Here is a 24,889-nt window from a genome sequence, read left to right on the forward strand (position 1 = left end):
GTGTGTGTGTGTGTGTGTGTGTGTGTGTGTGTGTGTGTGTGTGTGTTGGTAGTAATTCATCTTGTAGTGAAGTTGAAATAGATAGTTCCTGCAAATTGCTGTGGGTACAGGTTATAATCAACAGCCGTACCAAAATAATTGGCTCCTTCTACCGACCCCCCGACTCAGATCATACAGTAGCTGAACGGTTCAAAGAAAACTGGAATCCCTTTACAAATAAGTACCCATCTCATACAGTTACAATTTGTGGAGACTTCAATCTACCCTCGATTTGTCGGCGAAAATACATGTTCAAAGCCGGTGGCAGACAGTGAACATCTTCCGAAAATGTACTAAACGTTTTCTGTGAGAATTTATTTGAACAATCAGTTCATGAGCCCACACGAACTGTAAATGGTTGTGAAAACACACTTGACCTCTTAGCCACAAATAATGCTGATCTAATTGAGAGCGTCATGACGGATGCAGGGATTAGTGAACAAACGGTCACTGTAGCGAGGCTCAAAACCATATCAACCAAAACCACTAAAAATAAACGCAAAATATATCTATTTAAAACAGAGGATAAAAATTCGCTTGATGCCTTCCTAATAAAGTGTCTCCATTCCTTCCAAGCTAATTATGTAAGTGTAGATCAGATATGGCTCAAATTCAAAGATAAAGCGATAGATAGATTCATACCGCACAAGTTAATAAGAGACGGGACTGATCCAGCATGGTACACAGAACACTGTTGCAGAAGCAACGAAAAAACCATGCCAATTTCAGAAGAACGCAAAATACCCAAGACTGGCTAAATTTCACGGAAGCTCGAAAATTTGGACGGACGTCAATGACAGATGCTTTTAATGGTTTCCACAATGAAACATTGTCTCAAAATATGGTAGAAAACCCAAAGAGATTCTGGTCGTATGTAAAGTACACTACTGGCAAAAAACAGTCCATACCATCACTGCTCGTTAGTGATGGAAATGTTACCGATGTTGGTGCCACTAAAGCGGAGTTACTGAACAGTTTTCGGTAATTCCTTCACGAAAGAAGACGAAGTAAATATTCCAGAATTCGAGACCAGAACAGCTGTTAGCATGAGTAACATAAAAGTAGATATCTTAGGTGTTGGGAAACAACTCAAATCACTTAAGAAAGGCAAGTCTTCCGGTCCAGATGGTATACCAATCAGGTTCCTTTCAGAGTATGCAGACACAATAGCGCCTTTCTTAGCAATCATATACAACCGCTCACTTGACGAAAGGTTTGTTCCTATAGATGAAAGTAGCGCAGGCCACATCAATATTGAAGAAAGGAAATAGGAGTAACCCATTGAATTACAGACCCATATCACTGACCTCATTTTGCAGTAGGATTTTGGAGCATATACTGTACTAGAACATTATGAATCACCTTGAAGAAAATGACTTATTGATAAATAAACAGCATGGATTAAGAAAATATCGCTCTTATGCAACGCAGCTAGTTCAATATTCCCATGAAGTAGTGAGTGCTGTCGACAAGGGATCTCAGATCGATTTCATATTCCTAGATTTCCAGAAGGCTTCGGATACCGTTCCTCACAAGCGACGATTAATCAAATTGCGTGCATATAGAGTATCGTCTCAGTCGACTGACTGGATTCGTGATTTCCTCTGAGAAAGGTCACAGTTCGTAGTGATAGACGGTAAATCATAGAGTAGAATAGAAGTGATATCTGGCGTTCCGCAAGGTAGTGACATAATCCCTCTGCTGTTCCTGATTTACATAAATGATCTACGTGATAATCCGAGCAGCTCCCTTAGATTGTTTGTAGATGACGCTGTAATTTACCGTCTAGTAAATTCATCAGTCAATCAATTCCAATTACAAAATGATCTAGAGTGAATTTCTGTATGGTGCAAAAAGTGGCAATTGGCACCAAACAAAGAAAAGTCTGAGGTCATGCACATAGATTCTAAAAGAAATCCGATGAATTTCGGGTATACCATATATCGCACAAATCTAAAGGCTGTCAATTCGACTATATATGCCTGGGAATTTCAGTTACGAGCAACTTAAATTGGAAAGAACCCATAGATAATATTGTGGGGAAGGCGAAACAAAGACTGTGCTTTGTTGGCAGAACACTTAGAGGTTGCGACACACCCACTAAAGAGGCACCCTACCTTACACTTGTCCGACCTCTGCTGGAATATTTCTGTGCGGTGTGGGATCCTTACTAGGTTGGATTGATGGAGGACATCAAAAAAGTGCAAAGAAGGGCAGCTTGCTTCGTGTTAGCACGCAATAGGGGTGAGTGTGTCACTGATAGGATACACGAGTTGGGGTGGCAGTCACTGAAACAAAGGCGATCACCAACTTATCAATATTTTGTTGACACTCACCTACGTAGGGAGAAATGATCATCATAATAAGAGAAATCAGAGCTCGATCGAGAAGATTTAGGTGTTCCTTTTTCCCGATGCGCCATTCGATCGTGGAATGGTAGAGTAGCAGTATGAAAATGGTTCGATGAACCCTCTGCCAGGCAGTTAAGTGTGAATTGCAGAGAATACATGTAGACGTCCACGAAAAGAACTTTCGCGTCGGCGAATTTTGTGATGTCGTCTATAAGTTGGTGAATGCTCCTACACGGTCGATTTCTCCAGCTGTACAAAATTTTCTCTAAAAAAGTTCTGTTTATTTTCTCTGTAGGACTAGTCGCTGACGTGTATCGGGGGATGGAAAAATCGCCTATTATTAAAAATAGTGTTTTACAAGTATAAAATTCTCACAAGAGTTGTTTTCAGCACAGCAGAAGCGTGTTAAGTTACGAATTGTTGTGAAGTTGTGATGTGCCTGAGGGGAATAAGTGGAGCAAGATAGATGGGTGATGGGGAAGGTACTTAAGCGAGCTGCCGAGTCCCAGCTATCTCTATCCCAACCCCCTGCGGGTTCGGGGGTTAGAATAGGCCCGCGGTATTCCTGCCTGTCGTAAGAGGCGACTAAAAGGAGTCTCAAACGTTTCGGCCTTAATGTGATGGTCCCCATTAGGGTTTGACCTCCATTTTTCCAAATTCCACAGAAGTACGAGCCTTTTGGGGAAGGACACCTTACGTGGTGCACCATCAGTCCTCTGTGCCCTATGGCCTTGGCACTCTTGATCGTCTTGGCGTCGTAACTGCACCCTCCATCCCAGATTTTGGGCATACACACCTGATGGATTGTGTAAGTAACGCCCTTAGTGCGTCACCATCTGCACCCACGATCACTATGGACTACCCATGGCACCCAAAATCCAACACGGTAGCCAGCCCGTTGTGGTGGGGTCGTCATGTACCCTCTAGATTGTAGTCCCCTGACAACACAGGGATCGTACTGCCGATGCCTGAGCTGACACCTCCCCACGTAAGCCAAGGAGTAGATGCCCGTCTCTCTGGGGCATCGGGACTCCCGGCAACGGCCATCCTGCCAGGTGGCCTTTGCTGTGGCTGGGTGGCGCCCGTGGGGAGAGCCCCTGGTCGGAGTGGGTGGCATTGGGGTGGATGCCCCGCAATGAAGGGGGTGAAATCTCAATCTGGTGGTCGCCCGACCGCCAATGTCTCTAAGCGTGGTAAGGTGGAATTTAACGCTGTGACATATAACCCGAAATCGTTCCCTTCCCTAGCCACACCATGGGCGGAACGTAGGGCTGCAGACAGACAGGAGCCATATTCGCCATGATACCTTCTATGCAGCAGAACTGATGGGGATTCGTTTTTGGGGACTAAGCCTCTTTTCTTTGTGCACAATCTCAAAGATAAGTTTGGGGAAGTGGCGTCTCTTTCCAGACTGAGGAGCGGGGCCATTCTGATACAAGCAGCTTCATCTGCACAGTCCCAGGCATTACTCGCCTGCGAGAAGCTCGGTGACATCCCCGTTACTGTCACTCCCCATAAGTCCTTAAATTTGGTCCAGGAGATTATTTTTCATAAAGATCTTCTGCTACAGTCTGATGACGAGCTACGTGAGAACCTGGCACGACGAGGTGTACACTTTGTCCGTCGTGTCTTTAGGGGGCCGAAGGATAATAGGGTCACTACCGGTGCTTTCACCCTGGCCTTTGAGGGCGACTGCTTGCCTGAGAAAGTCAAGGTCATGATCTACCGGTGCGATATCAATCCCTATATCCCGCCCCCTATGCGATGCTTCCAGTGCTGGAAATTCGGACACATGTCCTCCAGGTGCACTGCCAGCCCCACGTGTCATGATTGTGGACGACTTCCGCAACCTAATGCTCCATGTGCTCCGCCTCCCACCTGCGTTAACTGTGGGGAGCATCATTCTCCCTGCTCACCAGACTGTGCAGTCTATAAACGAGAGCGGAAGATACAAGAAATTAAGACCTTGGACCGTTTAACTTACCAAGAGGCAAAAAAGAAGCTAGAAAGACTCAACCCCACACCTATGTTGAGGAGTTATGCTACCGTCACATTGCCGCCACCAGCTCCTGCACAGACTCTCTTCTCCGTTGGCCCACAGAGAAATCAAGTAGCGTCTGCCCCACCGCTGGGACAGGCCACTCTCTCTTCCACTGCTTCCAAAACACCCAGTTTGGGAGCAGTGCGCCCCAAGCAACCGGGGACGTCAGTCCCCACCTCTCAGCCAGAGCGGCGACAGCCCTCTCCGGCTCCTCAGCCGGGGAAGCGACAGCCCTCTCCGGCTGCTCAGCCAGAGACGCAACAGCCTCCTCCGGCCTCACTTGTTCAGAAGGGATCCCCTGGGGGAGTTCCTTCCACGGACTTCCCCAGTGTCTTGTGAGACACTAGCCAGTGGCTGAAGAAGCCACCAGCTGCTGGTCGAAGGGCTTCACGCTCTTCCTCTGTTCCCGATAATGCGTCAGGAAAGCCCTCCCAGCATGCCAACCCTTCTCCCAAAGACAAGAGAGAGAAGAGGAAGCTCTCCAAGAAGGATAAGGACCCAGTGGTTCCCGCACCAACGCTTCCTGTCAGCTTAGCCTCTGAGGATGAGGTCGAGCTCTTTGCGTCCCCTGATGACCTGGATCTCGCCGTCTCCTCAGAAACGATGGCTGTAGCGACGTCCGTCACTCAGTCGGTGGCAGCATGTGACCCTGCGAAGTAATTTGCCTTTTCAGTGCCTGAATGCCCCTACAGGACACGCTTTGTACAATCCTCCAGTGGAATTGTGGCGGTTATTTTAGCCATCTACCTGAGCTACATAAGCTTATAAGCATGACACCTGCTTTATGCATTGCCCTCCAGGAAACCTGGTTCCCGGCAATGCGGACCCCTGTCCTCTGTGGATAAAGGGGTTATTACTGCTACCATAGCACATACAATAGTGTGTCAGGTGGAGCCTGCGTGTATGTTCTTACCTCTGTATATAGTGCTCCTCTGCCCCTTCAAACATCATTGAAAGCTGTGGCTGTCTGCGTAAGGACTACCCAGGACATAACCGTCTGCAGTGTCTCTCCCTCCAGGTGGTACAGTCTCCCTGACCGAATTGGCTGCACTTGTCGCCCAACTTCCCACGCCTTTTCTTCTCCTTGGGGATTTTAACGCCCACAATCCCCTGTGGGGTGGATCGAAGATTACTGGCCGAGGCAGAGATGTCGAGAATATCATCTCCCAACTCGACCTCTGCCTCTTAAACACTGGCGCTGCCACGTATTTCAGTGTGGCGCATGGCACGTTCTCGGCCATAGATGTGTCGTTGTGCAGCCCAGGGCTTGTGCCATCGGTCCACTGGAGAGTTCATAACGACTTGTGTGGTAGTGACCATTTTCCCATCTTCCTTTCACCACCCCATTGTCGATCCCATGAACCCCTGCCTAGATGGGCATTTAGCAAGGCAAACTGGGAAACGTTCTCCTCTGCTGCCACTGTTGAATCTCTCCCCCACGGTACCATCGATGTGGCGGTTGAGACACTGACTGCAGCGATTGTTTCCGCTGCAGAACGTACCATTCCTCGTTCGTTAGGGTGCCCCCGGCAAAAGTCAGTGCCTTGGTGGTCTCCGGAGGTAGCTGAAGCCATTAAAGAACGTCGGCGGGCTCTTCAGCGACATAAGCGGCACCCGTCTTTGGAGAACCTCATTTTCTTCAAACGTCTCCGTGCTCAGGCACGGCGGCTCATCAAGAGGCGGAAACAGGAGTGCTGGGAGAGGTACGTTTCCACCATTGGTTCCCATACTTCACCCTCCCAGGTGTGGATGAAGATTCGGCTCATCTTTGGATTGCAGCACTCTACAGGTGTCCCAGGGCTTACCATCAATGGGGCGGTATCCACCGATGCCGATGCAATCGCCGAGCATTTCGCACAGCACTATGTTCGGGCCTCTGCGTCGGGGAATTACCCGCCTGCGTTTCGCGCGCTCAAACGCCGGGAGGAAGGCAAACGGCTTTCTTTTGCTTCTCGCCACCCTGAGACGTATAACGCCCCATTTAGTTTGTGGGAACTCCAAAGCGCCCTGGCACAGTGCCCCGATACAGCCTCTGGGCCAGATGGCGTCCACAATCAGATGCTCAAACACCTATCCCCGGACGGTCAGCGATGTGTTCTTGCCATCTTCAACCGCATATGGGGCGATGGTGTCTTTCCGTCGCAGTGGCGAGAAAGTGCCATCGTTCCGGTGCTGAAGCCTGTTAAGGACCCGCATAATGTGGATAGCTATCGGCCCATCAGCTTGACAAATACTCTGTGCAAGCTACTGGAACGTATGGTGAGTCGACGGCTGTGTTGGCTGCTCCAGTCTCGGGGTCTTCTGGCTCAGTGCCAGAGTGGCTTCCGTCAGGGCCGTTCCACCGCCGATACTTTGGTCTTCCTTGAGTCTGCAATCCGCACTGCTTTTTCCAGGCGCCAACACCTCGTCTCCGTCTTTTTCGACCTCTCCAGAGCATATGACACGACGTGGCGGCACCATAATCTCGCCACGTTGCACGGGTGGGGTCTCCGGGCCTCTCTCCCCATTTTTATTCAGAATTTTTATCTGTTCGGACATTCCGCGTTTTAATTGGCACATCCCATAGTTCACTTCATAACCAGGAGAACGGCGTTCCACAGGGCTCTGTATTGAGCGTGCCCCTTTTCCTTGTGGCCATTAATGGCCTTGCAACAGCAGTAGGGTCGTCTGTCTCACCCACATTTTATGCTGACGATTTCTGCATCTTTTTCAGCTCCTCCACCATTAGTGTTGCAGAACGTAGGTTGCAGGGAGCCATACGCAAGGCGCAGGCGTGGGCCTTAGCCCATGGGTTTCAGGTTTCTCCTGCGAAGACTTGTGTTATGCACTTTTGTCGGCGTCGAACTGTCCATCCCCACCCTGAGCTCTATCTTGAGGATGCTATGCTCAGGGTTGTTGACACTTACCGTTTTCTAGGATTGCTGTTCGATGCCCGGCTTACTTGGCTTCCACATATTTGTCAGCTCAAGCGTCAGTGCTGGCAGCATCTGAGTGCCCTCCGCTGCCTCAGCAACACAACTTGGGGTGCAGATGGTAACGCGCTGCTGCAGCTCTACAAAGGCCTTGTGCTGTCCCGACTGGATTATGGGAGTGTGGCGTATGTCTCAGCGTCGCCCTCAGCGTTGCAACTGCTGGACCCCATTCACCACTGTGGGGTTCGACAGGCGACAGGAGCATTCCGCACCAGTCCTGTTAATAGCCTACTTGCTGAGGCTGGGGTTCCTCCGCTCCACATTCGGCGTCTACAACTCTTAGCCAACTATGCTGCCCACGTTCGTTGTTCGCCTCATGACCCTAACTACCATCTCCTTTTCGCTAATGCGGCAGTCCATACCCCACACCGCCGGCCTCAATCGGGCCATACCATTGGGATCCGTGTTAGGTCACTCCTTAGTGACCTCGAGTCTTTGCCTCTTCCATCTGCTTTTCAGGTCCACCCACATACGCCCCCTTGGTGTATTCGTCGGCCGCTGGACCTCTCACAATGGCAAAAGGATTCAGTTCCTCCTGCAGTCTTGCGCCGCCAATTTCTTGCTCTCCTCGACGCATCCTGCGACTCGGAGGCTATCTATACAGATGGCTCGATGGTTGATGGCCGTGTGGGGTACGCTTATGCTCATGCGGACTACGTAGACCAGCGCTCCTTGCCGGACGGCTGCAGTGTTTACACCGCAGAGCTAACAGCCATTTTTCGTGCCCTTGAGCGTATTTGTACCAGCACTGGAGAGTCTTTTGTCATTTGCAGTGACTCTCTCAGTAGTCTGCAGGCTCTTGACCAGTGCTACCCACGCCATCCCATTGTTGTTGCCATCCAGGAGTCCGTTCATGCTCTTGATCAGCGTGGACGTTCAGTGGTGTTCATATGGACCCCAGGACACGTTGGGATAGCGGGAAACGAACACGCCGACAAGTTAGCTAAAGAAGCCACCCGCAAACTGCCGTTGGAGATCGGCGTCCCGGCCACTGATCTCCGATCGGTGTTACGCCGTCAGGTCTTTGGGATGTGGGCAGACGAATGGCGCACTCTGTCTGTACCCAACAAGCTGCGGCGTGTAAAGGAGACCACGACCGTGTGGGGTTGCTCCATGCGGGCCTCTCGCAGGGATTCTGTTATTCTCTGTAGGCTCCGCATTGGTCACTCTTGGCTGATGCATGGTCATCTGCTGCGTCGAGTGGACCCCCCTCATTGTCGCTGTGGTGCAACCATGACGGTGGCCCATCTGTTGTTGGAATGTCCTCTTTTAACCGCTCTCAGGCGTGCTTTTAATCTCCAGGGTGATTTATCATCTCTTTTAAGTGACAATGTCTCTATGGCAGATCGGGTTTTAAGTTTTATTCGTGCAAGCGGCTTTTATAGGTCCATTTAATTTTTTTTAACATCACCCTCTTTTGAGCTGTATCTTTTAATTAGTTTTGTGTTGTAAATCGACTCCATCCTAATCTTTTAGGCTGGAGGTTTTAACGTGTTGGAGAGTGGCTGGCTCATCCTCTTATTTTCGTGATCAGCCAGCCACGATCCTCTGCTGAAAAGTTTAAATTCTTTCTGCCTTTCTTCTCTTCTTTGTTTTTGTTGCTGTGCTCCGTTTTCCATATTTCTTTATTATTGACCTTGGGGATTTTCTTCCCCTGGAATTTTTCTTGTGTTTTGCATGACTAATGGATGGTTTCCCTGTGCTCTGTGTGTTCATGAAACAAGGGACCGATGACCTATGCAGTTTGGTCCCTTTAATCCTCAAACCAACCATCTCTATCCCAATGTGTTACAAGCTGTAATAACAGTGATTTACAATGTTACACCCTTCTGCAGCTCACCTTACGAATAACTTGTGGTGCAGTTTGGATACACGCAGGGGGTGGTTTTCAAATGGTTCAAATGGCTCTGAGCACTATGGGACTTAACTGCTGTGGTCATAAGTCCCCTAGAACTTAGAACTACTTAAACCTAACTAACCTAAGGACAGCACACAACACCCAGCCATCACGAGGCAGAGAAAATCCCTGACCCCGCCGGGAATCGAACCCGGGAACCCGGGCGTGGGAAGCGAGAACGCTACCGCACGACCACGAGATGCGGGCGGGGTGGTTTTCACAAAGCGCTGCTACACTACATAGAAAACAGAGTCACTACTAACGCAAGGAACGCATATGAACAGATTACACAGGGTGTTTCCGTAAGTGCGTGCAGAAATGTAACAGGCGATACAGAGTATTCCAGTGAACAATTGAGGTAGGGAACCTGGGGTCAGTGAAGCCAGGTTAAGGAGATACGGAAGAAAATTTTCAACTGCGTTGTCTAGCATTACTGTTTTCCAGATTATTTACAAGTAACATGCCTGCAACTTAACACGTACTGTGTTGTTAAGATTCTTTGTTTCAAGCAAGGAAAAAAGGACGACGCGCCTGATTACTAGGAAGTCATGATGCAGGTTCTGTTTACTAGTCCATAAGATTGCTCTGTTGTATCGTATTTACATTGTCCCATGACAGAATGTGCTACATCTACATACATACTCCGCAATCCACCATACGGTGTGTGGCGGAGGGTACCTCGTACCACAACTAGCATCTTCTCTCCCTGTTCCACTCCCAAACAGAACGAGGGAAAAATGACTGCCTATATGCCTCTGTACGAGCCCTAATCTCTCTTATGTTATCTTTGTGGTCTTTCGCGAAATTAAAGTAGGCGGCAGTACAACGCCGGTTCTCTAAATTTCCTCAGTAGTGATTCACGAAAAGAGTGCCTCCTTTCCTCTAGAGACTCCCACCCGAGTTCCTGAAGCATTTCCGTAACTCGCGTGATGATCAAACCTACCAGTAACAAATCTAGCAGCCCGCCTCTGAATTGGTTCTGCGTCCTCCTTTAATCCGAACTGATAGGGATCCCAAACGCTCGAGTTATGTATCGACACACCCGTTCATCACCCACTGCTGTTCAGAGACATACAGTATAACACGATGGAGCAGTGCCGGTACAGTTCCGCACTGACATGCATCTTGTGTACGGGCAGGTACGTTATAATGCTCTCGCTGCCGAAAGTCCCCTACATGGAACGATTTCTCAACAGGCATCATCCGTCCCGACGAGTGTTTCTCTCGATCGACGAATGCGGCAGACTGGTTCATTGGAAATACGGAACGAGGAGCCGGCAAAATGAGGACCACTCGCACACCCTATTTTGAAGAGGTGGTGCTGGAACGTGTTACAGCGGTCCCACTATAAGTACTCGTCGTATTTCATGTGAAAGGGGCGCTGCACATATTAGCCTGTGGCGAGCACTCCACTAACAACAGTTACACCCTTATCACCCAAAACGAATCCATGCAATACGTGTGAATGATTTTTCGCTAAGGGTAGCATTGTGTCAGTGGTTGCTCTAACAATGGATTTATCGACCTGAGTCCCTCCAAATCAGGCTGTTTACTGACGAGGCCTCATTTGATTGTGATGGTATTTCCAAAAGCAGGAATAGGCATGTGAGGGAGGGGGTAAACCTCCACGCTGTAGTACTCACACCATCAAGTACGTTTAGCAGTGAATACCCTGGCTTGCAATGTGGATGACAACCTCATTTGACCATATCTTCTACGTGTCCATCTGAATGGCCACTTGTACTAGAGGTTCGTGGAAAGAGTTCAGAGTTCATGGAGAACGTAAACTTGGCTGTTTTTGAGAGGATGTGGATACAACATGGTGCACTGCCTCACTTCAGTGCGTGTGTGTCCTATACCATCTCAATGGTGCAGTTCCTGGTCTGCTGGTTTACGGTTATTGGGAGAGGAGTGAGGTTCAGAAGCTGATCAGCAGCATAGGAGGGAGAGATGGAAGCCACACTGGGTAACAGGATGCAGATGGTGTTGGTGCAGATGGTGGTGGATGCGTTGGGAGAGGATCCATTCAAAGAACTTCGTAAACACTGTGGTGAGGCAGAAGGAGCAGTCCAAGAAGGTATTGGTAGGCGTTTGTTTGGTTTGAGAAAAGAGGGTCTCTGGCGGTTTTTCACAGGTTTGAATAGTAGCATGTGGAAAGGTTAGTGTTAAACAGGGTTTCAAGGGCGATGAAAAAGAAGATACAGCATTCTTTGAAGTGGTGACAGGTACTACAGACGTGCCCAGGTAATGCGTTGTTTCCTGTGAAAGACTTGTTTCATGTGATTGGCGTGTTTAATTCTATGTCTGGTATTTTGGTCAAGTATCAGAAGCTGGGATCCACAGGTGGTTTACGGTATCTGTGCGTTTATGAACAGTAGGGAACTGGGACTAGTCAAAGTGAGGGTTATCAGAGGTGGAGAATGCATTAGATAGGATGCAAAGTATTTGGCTTCGCTCAGGTCATTAGGTAAGGGAAGGTTGTTGTGAAGGATCAGGTAATACGGGATGGGATGGATGCCAGTAAGTCGATGGAATGCTTTCCAGTACTTGGAAGAGTTAACTGGGAGTGTAGCATTGAGTCTGGTACATGTCTGGCGCCAGTACCAGCGTTTTAGAGCATGGAGTAAATATCTAATTGTTGTTGCAGTTGATGGTAGCATTTTAGTGTGTTCCAGTCACGAGTCCAGAGGAAGGAGCGATATAAGCGACAGGACTCACGAAGAGGGGCGCAGCTTGTGATAATATAGTGGGGCGATAGGAACATATGGCCTTAGTAGGGATGTGGGCAGATACAGCATCTGACAAGGTCTGATGCAGAAAAGCTGTGGCATGGGGATATCATTATGTTGCTGGAAGGTTAGGGAGTTGCTTCCCATCTACAGGTTCCCTGTAGGCATTACAGCTGCACAGTAGTAGTTGTGGACCATTTTCGGAAGGAGGTGGGGATGTGGCGCGCCGCATGAGGACGAGTCAGTGTCTAACATACGGTGAGGACAGGTAGGTGGTCACTTCCAGCTAGGGCGAGGACTTCTGCGGGAGGTTAGCAAATGTGAGAATGGCATCTAGGGTGGTGTTGCTTTCAGGACAAGAGTTCTGTGGGATGGGGACAACGTCACATTGGAGTTCTGTAAACTGACGGCACCACCAGAGTGTATAGGATCCCATGCAGCTGTGGTGATGTTTATGTGGGTACCACCAAAAGAACTGTTTCTAAACGTTTGGAAGAGCACAAGGGAAATTGTAGAAGAGGAGAAACGGAACGATCAGCTGTTGCGGAGCATGCTTTCCAGCCAGGGAACCACAATATTCGTTTCGAGGAGACGCAAGTACTAGCGGCCACGAGCGGATACTACGAAAGGCTCTACAGGGAGGCAATCGAAATCGCTAAACACCCAAATAATTTCAACCGAAAGGAGGAGGGCGTCAAATTAAACGGTATATGGATGCCGGTGTTAAAGAAGATGTGTACCACTCGTCCACTACTGGGTGATGGCAACGGCGATCGACGGCGACGGACAGCGCCCAATTGCACTGACGTTTTCAGAACACGTGACGTCACGCGGCGGCGCGGGGGCGCGCGGACACGCAATTTAGCGGCAGTCAGTAGCGAGCCAGTGTGTGTGTTGGACCTTCCATCAAGCTACGGACCCCCTTGAAGATGTCTCCCGCAGTCGGAGACGAAACGTTGGGAATCACCTCAGAATTCATCAACCGACCACGGCATAACAGCCCGGATAATTATAATGGGCATCACCAGAGTGTTGCAGGGGATCTACTATAGATGTTAAGATCAACAACAACATAAGAGGAAAAGGTGTGGGTGAGGAAATCGTAGGAGATGTAACGATTAGGTCATATATATATATATATATATATATATATATATATATATATATGAAGAGGCTAAGGATAAGGTGTTTTGTGGGATTATTGATAGAGTTGTGGCCGAACAGATGTTCTCATGGTGTCCAATTAAACTCCACATCTGGCCAGGGGAGGGGATTATCTGTACATTGGAGGATACAGGGAGGAACTGGGATGGGGTGATACGGGTGGAGGACTAATTCATTAAGGATGAAGGTATCAACATCTTGGGAGAGAGTGTGCATGGAAAGGGGCTTGTTTGTTGGTAGGGATCAGATGTTGTTGTATAAGATTCTGTATTGCTGTTGCACCAGGATGGGAGCTTAGGGAGCATGTAGTGTGGATGAAGGGATGGAGAGCTATGAACAAGGGTGCTGACTCATGCGGGTCCAGGGGTTAGAATAGGCCCGAGGTATTCCTGCCTGTCACAAGAGGCGACTAAAAGGAGTTTCACACGTTCCGGCCTTCATGTGATGGTCCCCTATAGGGTTTGACCTCCATTCTTCAAAATTTTCCGAAGAGCGAGCCAATCGGGGGAAGGGTGCCTTACATGGTGCATAGTGTCCATCATGTATTGAGATCTTTAGCCAACTTTCTCGTCATCGTTTTGCAGTCCTGCCTATTCTCCATCTCTTGGGCGAGGACACCTTCCTGGGTGTGTTTTCCACCATGCACTATGCAGTGTCACTTTCTGCACTGACGATGACCATGGACTTCTTAGCACCTCATATCCAGCACGATAGCCAGTACGTTGTGGTGGGGCCGCCAAGTACCCTGTTGGTTGTAGCCCACTGACCACACAGGGATCGCTCTGCTAATGCCTGCGCCATTAACGCCCCATCTATGCTAAGGGGAAGATGCCCATCCCCCTGGGGCATCAGGACTTCCGGCAATGGCCATCCTGCCAGGCGACCTTTGCTGTGGCTGGGTAATGCCCATGGGCAGGGCCCCTGGTCAGAGTGGGTGGCATCAGGGCAGATTACACATGATGAAGCGTAGTCCATCATACCTTGCTACTGGTGAAACACAAGCAGTCTCTAAGCATTCATGAGCTTAATTCAATGCACAGAAATATGACCTCGAATCGTTCCCCTCCCTGGCCACACCAAAGGAGGATGGAAGCGGATCTTATTCAGCCTGGTACTTTGCATGTTCAAGAGCTCATTGGGAATCTTTAAAGACAATCAAGCCTCTTTTTTTGTTGAGCATTCAGAGGACAAGTTTGGGGAGGTGGAGGGCTTGTCCAAAATGAGATCTGGGTCAGTCTTGATCAAAACAGCAGCCTCTGCTGAGTCATAGACGTTACTCGCTTGTGACAAGATGGGGGATGTTCTGTAACCATCACGCCCAATAAGATCTAAAATATGATCCAGGGTATCATATTTCACAGGGACCTTCTTTTGAAGTCTGACGACGAGCTGTGCTCCAATTCAGAGTGGCAGGGTGTGCATTTTGTTCAGTGTGTCCACTGGAGTCAGAGAGATAATCAGGTTGCAACCAGTGCCTTCATCTTGGCCTCTGAGGGTGATACATTGCCCAAGGGTGTACCACTCTGATGTAAAACCCTATAACCCTCCCCCGACGAGGTGCTTTAAGTGTTGGAAGTTCAGCCATATGTCTTCCCGCTGTACTTCCAGAGTCAAATGCCGAGATTGCGGAAGCCCATCACATCCCAATACTTCATGTGCCCAGCCTCCCATCTGTGTCAACTGCAGAGGGCATCATTTGCCTTGCTCGCCAGACTGCAAGTTTCTCCAGAAAGAAAGGAAAATTATGGAGTGCAATATCCTGGACTGACTGACATAAAGTGAGGCTAAGAGAAAATTTGAACGCCTGCATCCTGTGCCTATGACATCGTCTTACAATGCCACTTCAATGGCCAACCCAAGTTAACTCTGAGCTGGAAGACTATACCTGCCCCCTTGATGGTGGGGGCCATTTCCCTCTCTGTTGTCCCTGCACCACATACTTCGGGAGCAACACCCAAAACTATTGGGGACGTCCATCCCCACTTCTAAACCAGAGAAGCATAAGTCTTATTTGGCTTCTCTCGCTAGGAAGGGGGTCTCATGGGCCACTCCCTTCCCAGGTTTCTGCTATTGGGAAAGACAACATCCGCCAGTGGCTGAAGAGCCCAAAAGCAGCTGGTCTTAGGGCTTCACACTCGTCCTCCATCCCGGAAACTGAGCCAGTGGAGTCCTCCCAGCCAGGAAACCCAAGAAGCAGCGAGAGAAATCTAGAAAGAAAACCTCTAAGACAAAGGAAATTATGGTGGTACCCACACCACTGCTACCTACAAGCTCTGCATCTGAGGGTGGGGTGGAGATTCTGGCATTCGCCATTGACCTAGATCTCGCCAGACCTCCAGACACAATGGATATACACTGCCCAGGCAAGAAGTCAGTGATAACAGGTGACTGAGGCGTAAACTGCCTCATTGAATGTTCCATGCCTTCCCAGTCTCACGATGTCATCCTCCAGTGGAATTGCGGCGGTTTTTCCCACTGCCTGGCTGAGCTATGGCAGCTGTTAGGCTTTGCACCTGCTATCTGCATTTCCCTCCAGGAAACCTGGTTCCTGGCAATGCGGACCTCTGCCCTCAGCGGCTAAAAGGGATATTACAGGAAATGTAGCGACTATAATCGAGTGTGAGGTGGAGTTTGAGTTTATGTCCTAAACTCAGTCTGTAATGAATCTGTGCCCCTTCAACCCTCTCTTGAAGCTGTGGCTGTCAGAATACAGTTGACGCAGGAAATAATTATCTGCAATGTATATCTTCCTCCATATGGTGCAGTACCTGTGGATGCTTCACTGATTGATCAACTCCTTAAACCCTTCCTATCTTCGGAAGATTTTAATGCCCATAAGCCCTTGGGGGGTGGTACCATGCTTCCTGGCCAAGGCAGAAACGTCTAAACTATATGGTCTCGGTTCAACCTATCCCTCTTAAACACTGGGGCTGCCACACATTTCAGTGTGGCTCATGGTAGTTACTCGGCCATTGATCTATCAATTTGCAGCCAAGGACTTCTCCCATCTATCCACTGGAGAGCACATGATGACCTGTGTGGTAGTGACCACTTCCATCTTCCTGTCACTGTCCCAACGTCAGGACCACTGACCACTGCCCAGATGGGCTTTAAACAAGGTGGACTGGCAAACTTTCACCTCTGCTGTCACTGTTGAATCTCCACCACACGGTAACATGATGATCATCGATGTGATGGTTGAGCAGGTGACTACAACAATTATTTCTGCGGCAGAAAACGTGATCCCTCGCTCTGTAGGGTGCCCAAGGCGTAGGGCAGTCCCTTGGTCTTCACTAGAAGTCGCTGAAGCAATTAAGGAGCGTCGGCGAGCTGTACAGTGGCATAAGCAGCACCCTTCCCTGGAGCACCTCATAGCCTTTAAACAGCTCCATGCCCACATTCGCCAACTTACCAAACGACGGAAGCAGGAGTGTTGGGAGAGATAAGTCTCGACCACTGGGTGCCATACGTCACCTTCCAAATCTGGGGACAGATCAAATGTCTTTTCGGGCACTAGGCCCCAACAGGTGGCCCCACCCCCCAGGGGGTCCACAACTCTTTCATGGATACGTGCGTAGCGAGCACGGGATCCCGAGCTAATGTGGCCTTCCTTACTTTCCGCACTGCATACCTTCCCTTTCCGCATCCTTCCCCATCCCCCATCTTCGCCCCCCCCCTCACCCTGGCTCTTTCCTTCCATTTCTCCCCCTCTGTGAGTATGGTTTGTGCCTACGTCTGGAGACGGACGCTCGAAACTGTAACAAATTCTTTGCTTTCTCCGCTTGCAAGTCTTCGTCCTTCCTCTGTCCTTCTCTTTTCCTTACCTCTTCTTTGTCCTTTTCTCCGCTGCGGCGTTTGAGACCTCTTCTTTCGTTTCCCTTTCTCTTTTTTTCACCCTGTGCGTGTCTGAAGGCCGACCCATACGTTTCCATGCGTAGCCGGTGACGGGGTAAAGCGTAATTCCCTGCCCTGGGTAGACAGGTAGGACACGTACGTACCCCCTGGTAAGGGCCAGGCCCAGGGTGGGGTGATTACCCGAGCTGATACCTTCCGAAAGTGCCGATTGGTCCCTCTGTCCGTTTCTCGGGAGGTGTGACCTGAGGTGTGAACAATCACCTACGGCGGGAGTGCCCTCAGAGAGGGCCCCCACGAGGAAGGAGCGCGCCATCGGAGACGCCGGTAATCATGAGGGATACTTTCGCAATGGTTTCCTCATCTTCTACTATGTCAACTCACAAGCGTAAGTTCAATGAGTCTCAGCCACAGACAGTCCTTCCATCGTTGCCACAGTTCCTTGTTGTTTCTCGGTCTGACGAAGGTCACGACTTCTCCTCGGTCAACCCTTTCATTATTCAGAAAGGTGTCGACACAATAGCAGGTCCTGTAAAGTCTTGTTCCAGATTATGAAATGAAATGACACCTTGTTGTTAGAAACAGTCAGTGCCTTCCAGGCACAAAAATTGCTGCGTACTTCACTGCTACACACCTTCCCTGTCCGGGTGGAACCGCACTGTACTTTAAATTCATCACGTGGGGTCGTTTATACTCGCTCCCTCGACGGATTGTCCGACGAGGAAATTCAACACTACCTGTCTGACCAGAGCGTAACGGCAGTTCATAGTCATGAAAAGGGTTGACACGAACATCATTCCAACCCGTACTGCATTCTTGACATAGTTCAACTCCCATCGAAAATCAAAGCAGCCTATGAGATAATTTCCGTTCGCCCTTACATCCCAAACCCTACGCGTTGCTATCGGTGTCAGCGGTTCTACCACACCAGTCAGTCCTGTTCCAATCCGGCCAAATGTGTTGTGTGGCAAGGATGACCATGAGGGTGCTTGTCCACCTCCATCCCCTCGTTGCATCAACTGTATGGGTGACCACGCTGCTTCCTCTCGAGATTGCCCCATTTTTAAAGACGAAAAGCTCATTCAGGAAATCAGAGTGAAGGAAAAAGTGTCGACTTTTGCTGCTCGAAAATTATTTGCCAGTCGACAGCCCACCATGCCTCAGACAGGAAAATACAGCACTGTCCTTGCCTCTCCTCGGCCAACAAAGGAGGCGGCCACGCAGATTTGTGATCCCACCTTCAGTACCATGGTCGTCAGATCGGCCAGCGCCAAGATCGCCCGTTCAACCTCCCCACTTTCGCCTGCCCACTCTACGGCTCACCCTTCGTTGGGTTCTGCCCTCGGCCGTCTTCTGTGTCGCCGAGGCGCACTACTGGCGGCCGATCAACCGGCCGATCGCTGGTGGCAGGAGCTGCTCCTGAACAACCTATGGATCAGGATCTTCTGCCTTCGGCTGAATGCCATTCCACGCTGTCGGTCGCAAGCTCTGAACAGTCGTTGAGTTGACAGCAACCTTGGTCACATTCTTCCATTTTTTTTTTTTTGTCCACCCTATGTCCATTACCCATTGGAATATCCGCGGCATTCGAGCCAATCCGGATGAATTGTCGATCATCTTACGATCCTACTCACCGGTCATCTTCTGTATTCAGGAAACAAAGCTGCGTCCCCATGACCGCTTTGTTCTCCCCACTTTGGAGTCTGTCCGATTTGATCTCCCCTCAGTTGAAGGCACTCCAGCACATGGAGGACTCATGATTCCTCTCCATGATACTCTCCATTATCACCCAATCCCCTTAAACAGTTCCTTCCAAGCAGTCACTGTCCGTCTTTACCTTTCTGGATACACCTTCTCTCTTCGTACTGTATACATTCCAACACCCACACCAATGGAACGAGCTGACCTTATTCATCTTCTTGGTCAGCTTCCACTCGCTCTATTTGCTGGTTGGGCACTTCAATGCCCACCACCCGCTTTGGGGATCTCCACATCCTCGTCCGCATGTCTCACTATTGATAGACGTCTTCCACCAAGCGGATCTTGTTTCCCTAAATACTGGGGACCCTACATTTTTGTCTGCCTCCACGACAAATTTCTCTCATTAGGACCTTTCGGTCGGTACTGTTCCGCTAGCTGAGCGCTTCGAATAGTTCACTCTTGCTGATACACACTCGAGTGACCACTTTCCATGTGTCCTTAGATTGCAGCCACAACTGCTATATATGCGCATGTGACACTCGAAGTTTGCCCAAGCCGATTGGACTTTCTTCGTCACTAGCGACATTCGATGACCATAACTTTCCTAGCGTCGACGATGAGGTCACTCATATTACGGAAGTTATTCTTACAGCAGCGGAACGTTCAATACCTCGCACCTCCGAATTGCCCCGGCGCCCCCGAGTTCCTTGATGGAACGAGGCATGCCGTGACGCAATACGTGAGCGGCGACGTGCTCTTCGCGTTTTCAGACACCATCCTACTTTGGCCAACAGTATCCGCTATAAGCAGCTCCTTGGCGATGCCGTCGCGTCATGTCATCCGCGATAGCAGGAAGGCAAGCTGGGACTTCTTTACTATCTCCTTTAATACCTTCACTTCCTCCTCGGAAGTTTGGAGTCGGATTAGACGATTATCTGGCGTGCCTAGTTTCTCCCCGGTCTCTGGGCTCACTGTCGCGCATGATACTTTAGTGGACCCCGTCGCAATTTCTAACTCATTGGGTCAGCACTTTGCTGAGATTTCGAGCTCTTCAAATTACCCGCTAGCGTTTCTCCCGAAGAAACGTGCAGCGGAAGTGCGACCTCTTGCTTTCTCGTCTCAAAATCGCGAAAGCTACAATACTGTTTTCTCCATGCAGGAACTCCAACATGCACTCTCTTCTTCTCGCTCCTCCGCCCCAGGACCGGATGGTATCCACATCCAAATGTTGCTACATTTATCATACCATAGTCTGCGTTACCTCCTTCGCCTTTATAATCGAATTTGGACCGACAGTACTTTTCCCAGACGATGGCGGGAAGCTATCGTCGTTCCTGTTCCGAAACCTGGAAAGGACAAACATCTCCCCTGTAGCTATCGCCCCATTTCTCTCATGAGTAATGTCTGTAAGGTTTTGGAGCGTATGGTGAATTACCGTTTAGCTTGGTGGCTGGAGTCCCGCAGTCTTTTAACACCTGCCCAATGCGGTTTCCGAAAGCATCGTTTTGCAGTTGACCATCTTGTTGCTCTCTCCACTTATATCATGAACAATTTTCTCTGGAAACGCCAAATAGTAGCAATATTTTTTGATCTGGAGAGATCATACGATACCTGTTGGAGGACAGGCATCCTCCGCACACTGTTTTCTTGGGGCTTTCGAGGTCGGCTGCCCCTTTTTCTTCGCGAATTTATGGCAGAGCGCACATTTCGAGTGCGGGTGAACACTACTGTCTCCCGTACTTTCTCCCAAGAAAACGGGGTACCCCAGGGCTCCGTGCTACGTGTTGTACTGTTAGCCATTACCATAAATCCAATTATGAATTGTCTCCTTCCTGATGTCTCGGGCTCCCTCTTTGTAGACGATTTTGCGATCTACTACAGCTCTCATCGGACCAGCCTTCTTGAACGACGTCTTCAAGGATGTCTCGATCGCCTCCACTCTTGGAGCATCGAAACAGGCTTCCGCTTTTCTCCCAGTAAGACCGTTTGTGTTAATTTTTGGCATCGTACGGAGTTTCTTCCACCTTCCTTAAGTCTAGGACCTGTCAACCTTCCGTTTTCGGACGTCGCTAAATTCTTGGGTCTTGATAGAAAACTGTTCTCCCACTGTTCCTACCTTTCGGCTCGCTGTCTGCGATCCCTCAACACCCTCCGTGTCCTGAATGGTACCTCCTGGGGAGCGGACCGAGTGGTCCTTCTCCGCCTCTATCGCGCTTTAATGCGCTCGAAATTGGACTGTGGAAGCCTAGTTTATTCCTCTGCTCGGCCGTCTATTCTTCGTCGTTTGGACTCTATCCACCACCGTGGATTACGTTTAGTGTCTGGAGCTTTTTACACCAGCCCTGTGGAAAGCCTTTATGCTGAGACTGCTGAACCTCTGCTGTCCAATCGGCGAGCAGTCCTTCTGAGTCGTTATGCTAGCCATCTGTCTTCCATGCCTGCAAATCCGGCCCATGACAGTTTTTTCGACGCCTCCTTGGATGTAGAGTATGCAGGCCGCCCCTCCTCCCTACTACCACCGGGAGTCTGCTTACGTCAACTGCTTCATTCTCTTTCCTTCCACTTTCCTAAAACTTTCTTGAAAACTTGGGGTACAGCACCGCATTGGCTCCATCCCCGGACCTGCCTGCTCCGTGACCTTTGTCAGTTTCCCAAGGATGGTACCCCTTCACTTGTTTATCGCCGGGCATTTGCTGCTCTATGAGCACAAATGAAGGAAGCCACATTTATTTACACTGATGGCTCAAAAACATCGGTTGGTGTAGGGAGTGCCTATATTGTTGGCGACACCCCAAATCGATTTCGGCTTCCCTACCAGTGTTCGGTTTATACTGCGGAGCTTTACGCTGTTCTCCAGGCTGTCCAATACACCCGTCGCCATCAGTGGATACAGTATTTTATCCGTTCAGATTCTCTCAGCTCTTTCCTCAGTCTTCAAGCTCTCTGCCCTGTCCACCCTCTGGTCCACCGGATTCAGGACTGTCTACACTTGCTCCACTTGGGGGTGTCTCTGTGGCGTTCCTCTGGATCCCAGGACACGTTGGTATCTGTGGCAATGAGGCGGCCGATATAGCGGCCAAGGCTGCAGTCTCTTCTTCAGCCAGCTATTCGCATGATTCCCTTCGTCGATCTACGGGCAGTTTTACGTCGTCGTGTTGCTCTTTTATGGCACGCACATTGGTCGACACTTTCCCATAGTAAATTGCGGGACGTGAAAGCTCTTCCTTGTGCTTGGACCTCTTCCTCCCGAACGCGTCATCGGGAGAAGGTAATTTTAACTAGACTCCGGATAGGGCACTGTCTTTTTAGCCATCGACATCTTTTAAGCGGCGATCCTCCCCCACTCTGTCCCCACTGCTCTCAGCTGTGGACGGTAAGACACCATTTAATTGAGTGTCCCTCTTTTAATCCGTTACGCACCCGTCTATAGCTATCGCCTGATATATCGTCGATTTTAGCAGATGACACGCGCTCAGCCGATCGCGTTCTCGAGTTTATTAGTGCCAGCGAAATGACGTCAGTCATTTGAAGCTTTTTTTGGGGACAACCAACCCCTTTCTGTAGTGGATTTTTAAGCCTTCCTTCTGCTTTTAGTTTCTCCAATTTTCCCATTGCTGCTGGTTTTCAATTTCGGTTTTTTACTGTTTCCTAAGTCACGGACCGGGCGCTAATGACCATAGCAGTTTTGCGCCCTAAAACCAAAACAAAAAAAAGAATAACATACAAAAGAATGGAAGAGAAAATTGAGCATGTATCAGATGAGGATTTTTGGCTTCAGGAAAGGTAGAGGCGCCAGCGAGGCAGTTCCGGCGTTGCGGCTGACAATAGAAGGAAGACTATAGAAAAATGAAGACACATTCATGAGAGTTGTCAACCTGGAAAAGCCGTTCGATAATTTAAAATTGTGCAAAATGTTCCGGATTTTGAGAAAAATAGGGGAAAGCTACAGGGACAGAAACGTAATACACGATATGTACAAGAACCAAGTAAGAGTGGATGGCCAAGAACGAAGTGCTTGGACTATAAAGGGTGTTATTACACCCTTTGTAGCCTGTCGCCTCTACTATTCAATTTGTAAATGGAAGTAGCAGTGATCCAAATAACGGGAAAGTTCAGATGTGGGATTAAAATTAAAGGGTAAAGGTTAAATAAACGAACATCTCAAAAACTATAATACCAACGACAGTAAGCAGAAAAAAATTTGTAAGGACCCAAGGAACTTGATTTTTCACTATACGTAAAAGACTCACTCATAATGGCAACAATAATGAGAGTAAACTTACAGGTAAAATGGACGACGCAGAGCTGTACGCCAAATCGAGCAGCCTTCAGCAGCAGTTCGTGAACAAGGTGCTGCAGGAACTGTGGCCGGCGCTGGACTGGCAGTGCGAGCAAGGCACTGTGCTGGACGTTGGCTGCGGCGCTGGTGACGTCACGACATACGAGCTGCTGCCGCGGCTGCCACCAGGAGTCAGCGTCCTCGCTGTAGACATCAGCCCCGCCATGATAGCCAAGGCGGCAGACAGGTTCTCCGGGCCACGTCTGTGCTTCCGTCAGCTGGACATTGGCACGCCGCGTATTGGAGAAACCGACGTCTGGAGGCTGGGACCGTTCCCAAAGGTGTTCTCCTTCTTCTGTCTGCACTGGGTCCAGGATCAGAGGTAAGCAGCCTCATCACGCACTACACTAGATAAATTGTTAGTCGCAAAAGACAAATGTCTCGCCTGAAATTGCTGGATTTGTCCAAAGAAGGCACTCTATTTTGGATCTTCTGTCGGTCCTACTTAGTAAGTTCCACGCTGACGAGATGAAAATGTTCAGAGATTTTTGAGCTATTTCTTTTTGCTGACGAACGATTTTTCTTTGGGGCGCTTCCTGAGAATCTCAATAAAGCTTTTGTATTTTGTTCAATGTGGTAAGTCATTTTAAACCATTGTGAATACATAAATCTAGCTATTTAATGCTGGTGGCTGGATCCAGCGACTAAGTGGAATTAATGTAACGATATGTCAATGGGTCTTGCTGCCTGTGTGTGCGGAATATGTTAAATCTGTCAGTCAGCCAACATCATTTGCTCCAAGCGTCGATTGTCTGCAGGTCTTCTTGCATCTGGCTATGATTTTTCTGATATCACGACTTTCTTAAACATATCACAACATCTGAGAACCTCTTCTCTCAATTCGCGACACTATCCTTCTCTTTCCTGCTTTTTCCCCACGAAGGGACAGCAATGATGTGTTGCGAACGACTTTTAAAAATCAATCTGAAATCTGAATCTCACCCCTCTTCCGTTCTCCCGGGGCTAGCAGTTCTTTCGTAAGCTCGCGCATGGCGCGCTTGGATCCCCAACTTCTTACAGCCCAACCTTCCTTCCCAAGCTGCATTTCCTTCATCGTGCCTCTCGTTCCCCATTCTGCCTCCTTCCTCGCTCCCCCCCTCCTTCCCCCTCTCTCCGTGTTTTTATTTACGTCGACCTGGCTACCCATCTCGTTCTCTGTATTCCCTAAGATTTTCTCCTCTTGCCTGGTCTTTAATCCTTTCTGACGTTTTTGTTTCCTCTTGGAGTTTGACCACCTCTTCTAAATTTTCAGTCTTTAGTGTGAGCCACTGAGGAAGAGCTCCCTCCCTAGCATCTACGGTGTGGATTCATCTCCCCTCCTTTCATCCCCTCTTCCTTCACTGCTGTATGCCCCCTCCACCCCACTGGGTTACCAGTTCATGCAGCCAGTCTGTGTGGTGGGGCTGTTACCCTGATAACACAGCGGTCACACTACTGATATCTGAACTGTTCTCCGCCCCCCCTCCCCCTTCCTCCATGTATATGTATGCTTGTCACACTGGAGCTCTCCATGAGGTGGTTTTGGTGCTTGCATTTTGGGCATATGGCTTCCTGCTGCACGGGAGACTCTGTGTGGTGACAGTGGCCACCCACTCCGTGAGGAAAGCCCCTTTGTTATGCCATCTGTATGTGTAAACTGTCATGACCGCCACTCTCCATCCTCACCAGATAACCCAGTTTACAAGAAAGAAAAGGTCGCTAAGTAAAAGTCCCTGGATCGTCTATCTTATGCTGAGGTTCGCCATAAATATGACAACTACAACCAGTATCGATATCCTCTCCTTTTGGCTCTGTTACAGCCTTC

The 24,889-nt window shown here is 49.3% G+C and overlaps 1 protein-coding gene across 1 annotated transcript in view; it reads left to right on the top strand.

The window, feature by feature from the left end:
- The window catches only part of LOC126481656 (juvenile hormone acid O-methyltransferase-like), a 127,003-nt gene that overhangs the window by 11,531 nt on the left and 90,583 nt on the right, over positions 1-24,889 (top strand). The window contains exon 2 of the mRNA XM_050105574.1: positions 23,032-23,407. Within this exon, the coding sequence (XP_049961531.1) occupies positions 23,037-23,407 (371 nt within the window). The 5' untranslated portion in view covers positions 23,032-23,036. The remainder of the gene's footprint in view (positions 1-23,031; positions 23,408-24,889) is intronic.

Source organism: Schistocerca serialis, chromosome 5 (genome assembly GCF_023864345.2).
Source record: "Schistocerca serialis cubense isolate TAMUIC-IGC-003099 chromosome 5, iqSchSeri2.2, whole genome shotgun sequence".
Taxonomy (NCBI): Eukaryota; Metazoa; Arthropoda; class Insecta; order Orthoptera; family Acrididae; genus Schistocerca; species Schistocerca serialis.